Here is a 7,500-nt window from a genome sequence, read left to right as displayed (position 1 = left end):
TCGTTGTGGCTTGTGCAGCCCTTTGAGACACTCGTGATTTAGGCCTATATAAGTAAACTTTGATTGATTGATATTAATTGTCCAGCACGAGCATGTTGTCCTAATGTATGGCAACTTGAAACATCAATATTGATGGACTGTCTAAATGTAACATGGCTTCCTTCACATCATGTTAGCAGTTTTATGCATTTACCGTATTTTCCGCACTATAAGGCGCACCTTCAATGAATGGCCTATTTTAAAACTTTGTTCATATATAAGGCGCACCGCATTACAAGGCGCATAGAATAGACGCTACAGTAGAGGCTGGGGTTATGTTATGCATCCAATAGATGGAGCTGCGCTAAAGGGAATGTCAACAAAACAGTCAGATAGGTCAGTCAAACTTTATTAATAGATTACAAACCAGCGTTCTGATAACTCCGTTCACTCCCAAAATTAATAAACAGCTGTTTTATTATTCTCCCCGAGGTAAAGTCAGTGACGTGGTGTTTTGTTTATCTTTTAACAACAGCAAGGTGTAACATGTAGTGCAATATTTATATCACATACACTGCAAAAACTGAAATCTAAGTAAGATTAAATATCTCAAATAAGGGTGATATTTGCTTATTTTGTGTCTGATAAGATAATTCTTCTCACTAAGCAGATTTTATGTTAGTGTTTTACTTGTTTTGGTCCTATATTATCTCAGTAAGATATTATAGCTTGTTGCTGAGATTTGAAGACCTATATTGAGTAAAACATGCTTGAAACTAGAACATCAACTGATGCAAAGCTGTGTCATCAACACTCACAAGTATAAAACTACTTTTTTAAAGTAATAATTCTTACTTCAAGCATGAAAAAAAAATCATGATGCCGAGCGCATATCATTATGTCAAGAAAATGGCACTAACATTTACTTAATTTAATAATATTTTTCAACATATTGAGCAAAAATGTCTCTTTTTTTTCTACCAAGAAAAGTGCACTTGTTATTAGTGGGAATGTACTTATTTTAAGGTATTTTTGGGTTCATTGAGGTTAGCTAATTTTACTTGTTTTGGAAAGTCTTGACAGGGCCAAATTTTCTTGTTCTATTGGCAGATCATTTTGCTTAGTTGAAATAAAATACCACTAATTATTATTTTTTTTCTTCTTGTTTTTGAACACTGACTTTTTGCAGTGTATAAGGCGCACCGGATTATAAGACGCGCTGTCAGCTTTTGAGAACATTAGAGGTTTTTAGGTGCACTTTATAGTGCGGAAAATACGGTAAATGAATAAAATCTAAAAATCGCAAATCACTTTGCAGAATACAAATTCCTACAAAATACATCTGGCAAGACACCAACGCACTACATGTTTTTTTAATTATTGTCATTGAAGGTGTTATGTCCATTTTGTGTTAAGCTGTTTAAAAAGCATCATGTTTTAAAAAAAACAAAACAACATTTTAAATTCAACCCAATTTATTGTCCAGTCATGGTAATAAAAATGTACATGATCTGTCTAGGGCAGACCTGGGCAAATTAAGGCCCGGGGGCCACATGCGGCCCGTTAAGGGTTTCAATCTGGCCCGCCGGACATTCCCAAATTATATTTTTAGATCTTTCAGATGGAAAGTGTGATGTGCAGTGATGTTTTCTAATGACCGTAAGTCTTCAACTATACCAAGTCTTTCAATGGTTGGAATCTGTGCTTTTGCATGATATTTTAGTGACTAGTGTTGTCCTGATACCAAGATTATTTCGATATTTTTCTAAATAAAGAGGACCAGAAAAAATTGCATTATTGGCTTTATTTTAACCAAAAATCTTAGGGTGTGGCGGACCGGTACTTTTCAGAGGCGGTATGGTACCAAATATGATTCATTAGTATCGCGGTACTATACTAATACCCGTATACCGTACAACCCTACTAGTTACTATGGTAATCTACATCACAGCAGCTCAGACGAGGCACCAAGCAGTGTGGGTGGGGAGCGTTTCCACTGAGTGTTTCCGGAGCGGCCAGCCTGAAATGTGGGTGTCAGAGACAGATGCGGAAGGACATTTTTACAAGAAAGTTCTAAAGCTTAGTGCTGACCCGTCTCCGCTCGGGATGGTGTCCTGCTGGCCCCACTATGGACTGGACTCTTACTATTATGTTGGATCCACTATGGACTGGACTCTCACAATATTATGTCAGACCCACTCGACATCCATTGCATTCGGTCTCCCCTAGAGGGGGGGGGTTACCCACATATGCGGTCCTCTCCAAGGTTTCTCATAGTCATTCACATCGACGTCCCACTGGGGTGAGTTTTTCCTTGCCCTTATGTGGACTTTGTACCGAGGATGTCGTTGTGGCTTGTGCAGCCCTTTGAGACACTTGTGATTTAGGGCTATACAAATAAACATTGATTGACATTGATTCATATATCAGATTGTTGATGTTTTTTGTTTTTTTACCCTTCACGTTCATATTTCGCTGTGTTTGTTGCATTTGGCTTGATTTTAAAAGTTGTGGATGGAGAGGGAGTGTGACGTTCATATGTTGTCAATATTCAGTGTTTTATTGTTCATAGAAAAACAAAAAAATTCCATTCCGTTTTTAAGGCGGTCTGTCATAACATTATTAGCATTCAATCAGACTTTATTGCGAGGTTTAGTATTAGTTTTCCTAAAAATAGATATACTGGCCCCCAGACACATTTTTTTTTCTCTAAATTTGGCCGCCCGAGTCAAAATAATTACCCAGGCCTGGTCTAGGGTACACTTATTTAATGATCAATCAATCAATCAATCATCCATCCATCCATCTTCTTCCGCTTATCCGAGGTCGGGTCGCGGGGGCAGCAGCCTAAGCAGGGAAGCCCAGCCTTCCCTCTCCCCAGCCACTTCGTCCAGCTCTTCCTGTGGGACCCCGAGGCGTTCCCAGGCCAGCCGGGAGACACAGTCTTCCCAACGTCTCCTGGGTCTTCCCCGCGGCCTCCTACCGGTCGGACGTGCCCTAAACACCTCCCTAGGGAGGCGCTCGGGTGGCATCCTGACCAGATGCCCGAACCACCTCATCTGGCTCCTCTCGATGTGGAGGAGCAGCGGCTTTACTTTGAGCTCCCCCCGGATGACAGAGCTTCTCACCCTATCTCTAAGGGAGAGCCCCGCCACCCTGCGGAGGAAACTCATTTCGGCCGCTTGTACCCGTGATCTTGTCCTTTCGGTCATAACCCAAAGCTCATGACCATAGGTGAGGATGGGAACGTAGATCGACCGGTAAATTGAGAGCTTTGCCTTCCGGCTCAGCTCCTTCTTCACCACAACGGATCGATACAGCGTCCGCATTACTGAAGACGCCGCACCGATCCCGCCTGTCGATCTCACGATCCACTCTTCCCTCACTCGTGAACAAGACTCCGAGGTACTTGAACTCCTCCACTTGGGGCAAGATCTCCTCCCCAACCCGGAGATGGCACTCCACCCTTTTCCGGGCGAGAACCATGGACTCGGACTCGGATCAATCAATCAATCAAAATGTATTTATATAGCCCTAAATCACAAGTGTCTCAAAGGGCTGCACAAGCCACAACGACATCCTCGGTAGAGCCCACGATGATGAAAAATTATATCAATCTGCCATTAATCGAGATTGATTTTGAGTTAACTATGAACAAACTGCGATTAAATATCGTAACCGATTGACAGCCCTCGTTAAGATATATGCAGACACATGCTACATCTAAACATACAGGCAGTGTGCTCCCTGGCGCGTAAATGGTTACTGGAAGAAAAAAGGCGGCTACAGCCAACAGGTTGCAAGTGCATGGTGACTTTACGCCAAACTTTTTTGAAAGTTAAATAAACAGTTTATTCTACAACGCCGGAATTCGAAGCTAACTGTAAGTTGCATGTTATTATTGACTTAAAGGAGCAACTCCAGGAAGCTGATGCTAACTCATCGCAATACTAGCTAGCGAAGTGACGACTTCCAGTTAACTTGCTAACGCCCACTACCGCCGCTTCAAACCGAACCGTAAATAAGACTTTATGGGTACTTACTGTCTAGATAATGTTCCAAATATATTGCCGTCGCCATTTCAGATTAGTTTGAAAAAAAAAGAAGCTCCCACGTAACGTCGTTTGCTGAGCGGAGAGTCGTACTGGCGCGCTTGGTTTGTTACACCGGCTGGCCCGCCGACGGGTGGCTAATGGAAACACATGCGCAGTACGGTAACTGTAATGGGAGTTGTGACCTGACATGATGACCACGTGACCCCCCCTGGGAACGAGTTCCCAAAACGCGCACGCCCTCCTTTTTTTTTTTTTTTTTGCTAGTACGTTCCAAAGATGTCAGCTGATGGCTTACGTCATCGAAAACAAATACATCCCCGTTGGAGAAAATGAGGCCAAAGATCGTCTATATCAAAGAGACTGTTTTACACAGTGATTACTAAACTCGTCGTTTAATCGTTAAAATTGCTTCCTGTTGATAATATCCGAGTACTAATTAGTAAAGGTTAACTAAACCCCCCCTGATAACGTCTTACTAGAATGTCTTAGCATGACTGTTAAATAAAAGTATTTGACAAGGGTTTTATAACGAGAAGGGCATCTCGCTGGTGCCGAACACGTCACTTCCGCTTCGACTGCTTTCGAGCCTCGATTGCTGTCCCAGCAACAACAAGCGAGCAGGCCGCGTTAAAGCCAACCGTTCTTTATCTATAACGACACATTTGGCAAGCAACGAACACACAGCCAGGTGAGCTAAAATGCTACACGCTGATCGAGTCGAACAAACATGAGCTAATGTAAACAGAAACTATAACAATGGCTGCCTCAAATTGTCATGTGATTTCTAGTACTATGTACATAGATGCCTTGTGAGTTCATGTTCGACACAATAAAGGGCAGCTGGGGTTTACTAGTGTCGGTTAATAATTTTGTCAAACAACATAATTAGTGATCAAAGTTTGCTTATACAGCCCTGAATCACAAATGTCTCAAAGGGCTGCACAAGCCACGACGACGTCCATAGTTGTTCGTATGTGCATCAAAAGGTGTCAAACTCAAGGCCTGGGGGCCAAATCTGGCACGCCGTATTCTATTGTGGCAAATCTTGTCATTTTAATGTGGTCTGCTAAGTCATTTTTGTGGCCCACCAAATAGTTTGTCGCCTGCAAAAGGCTGGAATTAAAAAAATATTTCTAGCATACATTTTTAACATAATATTGCACATGCAATTGCATATGTTCTACACTTTCTTATATTCCAAGGATATTTTTTTTTTAACTTAAGTAGGGCTGGGCTTATTGTATACACTCGATATATCGCGGGTTTGTCTCTGTGCGATGTAGAAAATGTATTCAAGTATACGTTCTCACGCAGTTGCTTTTAGCTGCGAGCATTACACTACAGCAGTGGTTCTTAACCTTGTTGGAGGTACCAAACCCCACCAATTTCATATACACATGCACTGAACCCTTCTTTAGTGAACATTTTTTTTTTTTTTTTTTTTTAAATTCAAGAAAGTTATGTTTTTTTTACTGGTTCAAAGAACAAAACCGACACAGTGCATGAACTCACAACAAATTACACACCTTACACACATTACCATGAATTGATTAACGTGGACCCCGACTTAAACAAGTTGAAAAACTTATTCGGGTGTTACCATTTAGTGGTCAATTGTACGGAGTGTAAACTGTACTGTGTATTCTCTTCCTTTGCAATCTGCTAGTAAAAGTTTCAATCGACCAATCAAACAACCTGCAAATCAGATGGAAAATTAGAGGGAATATTGTTTGGAGGTATTCATAATTCGCTGATAGGGAGAAGTTTTTATTTACACGATAAGTCGGATGTGTCTTTACCTCCGTGGCGGAGGCTCCGCCGAACCCTTAGGGTTCGATAGAACCCAGGTTAAGAACCATTGCACTACAGGCTTTTCTCACTCTTTCTTGTCTCCTCAGAGACGTAAAACAAGCGCACCTTTTTACATACTGTCGCGAGTGCAACGTCATACGCCCTCGCAGAGCGGTAGCGGCATGGGTAAAGTTAGCAGTGGCAGGTGGTGCAAGCGGAGAGGTGCGAGTGGTAATACGAGAGAAACAAGGTGCCAATCCAGTAACAAATGAAGGAAGAAGAATTCCCCCCCAAAAAACAGCACGGGGTCCATCGTCTGGCAGTGGTTTTCGGCTTCAAGCGGGAAGATGTTGAACAGATAGACTTAGACAAACTTAAATGATCCACAAGGGAAATTGTTCAACACTGTAGCTCAGTTACAATGATGGAAAGTGTAAGGATGGAAAGGACAATGCAGGTATAAATAGACTAATATAGCGATTAAAAAATCTAACATATATATGAATATATACATAATATATGAAATATATATATATATATATATATATATATATCAGTGATTCTCAACCTTTTTTCAGTGATGTACACCATGTGAAAAATTTTTTTAATTCAAGTACCCCCTAATCAGAGCAAAGCATTTTTGGTGGAAAAAAAAGATAAAAAAGTAAAATACAGCACTATGTCATCAGTTTCTGATTTATTAAATTGTATAACAGTGCAAAATATTGCTCATTTGTTGTGGTCTTTCTTGAACTGTTTGGGAAAAAAAGATATACAAATAACTAAAATCTTTTTGAAAAATAAACAAGTGATTCAATTATAAATGAAGATTTCTACACATAGAAGTAATCTTCAATTTAAAGTGCCCTCTTTGGGGATTGTAATAGAGATCCATCTGGATTCATGAACTTAATTCTAAACATTTCTTCACAAAAAAATAAATCTTTAACATCAATATTTATGGAACATGTCCACAAAAAATCTAGCTGTCAACACTGAATATTGCACTGTTGCATTTCTTTTCAACAGTTCTTTTTGACAGACATTTTAAAAAAATCTCACGTACCCCTTGACATACCTTCAAGTACCCCTAGGGGTACGCATACTCCCATTTGGGAACCACTGATATAGATAACCGTAATATGTCAAGTATGCGGCAAAAGCGTTGCTAGAAAAAGTGGCAGCACTACTAATTTGTAGCATCATTTGAAAAAGTCACTCGTTAGAGAATGAAGAGTGCTTGAAACTCCGCATGTCAACATCTCCGGCCAGTGCCACGCCAACAAAATGCCGACGCAACCAGCACTGACCCAATTAAGCCTGGCATATTCCATTTCCAGATAAACACTATGATAAAAATAGTCAACAGAAGGAGGTAACGTCCGCAGTAACCTACCACATAACGAAGGACATACAGTATTTGATTTCCTATTATGCAGCTCATTTTTATTTGACAGTTATTGAAATATCTTGTGTGACATCATGCACAAAAGTGCACTTTATTTGTTTTTAACTATTGTAGTGGCGTTCTGTACAAAAAGTATAAAAATGAGTTTGACACCCCTGATGTACATACATGGATGCCTGCATGCCTTGTTTGAGATAATAAAGCACAGCTGTGGTTAACTAGCTTATGTTAGTGGTGTGTCCGACTGGTCACAAGGTTTGGAGACAC

The 7,500-nt window shown here is 40.6% G+C and overlaps 2 protein-coding genes across 3 annotated transcripts in view; one reads left to right on the top strand and one right to left on the bottom strand.

Annotated features, from left to right (window-relative positions):
* ing5a (inhibitor of growth family, member 5a) overlaps positions 1-4,195 on the bottom strand; it is an 11,338-nt gene extending 7,143 nt beyond the window's left edge. The window contains exon 1 of the mRNA XM_061978179.2: positions 4,023-4,195. Within this exon, the coding sequence (XP_061834163.1) occupies positions 4,023-4,059 (37 nt within the window). The 5' untranslated portion in view covers positions 4,060-4,195. The remainder of the gene's footprint in view (positions 1-4,022) is intronic.
* A 202-nt stretch (positions 4,196-4,397) lies between these two features.
* Positions 4,398-7,500, top strand: part of plekhb2 (pleckstrin homology domain containing, family B (evectins) member 2) — a 13,010-nt gene continuing 9,907 nt past the window's right edge. Inside the window, exon 1 of one of the 2 annotated variants that reach the window (XM_061978181.2) lies at positions 4,398-4,722. The gene's annotated coding sequence lies outside the window, so the exon portion shown is untranslated. The remainder of the gene's footprint in view (positions 4,723-7,500) is intronic. The other variant, XM_061978180.2, reaches the window with a different exon arrangement.

This window comes from Nerophis lumbriciformis, linkage group LG18 (assembly GCF_033978685.3).
Source record: "Nerophis lumbriciformis linkage group LG18, RoL_Nlum_v2.1, whole genome shotgun sequence".
NCBI lineage: Eukaryota > Metazoa > Chordata > Actinopteri > Syngnathiformes > Syngnathidae > Nerophis > Nerophis lumbriciformis.
The sequence above is the reverse complement of the archived record's forward strand: the minus strand, read 5'-3'. Positions and strand labels throughout refer to the sequence as shown.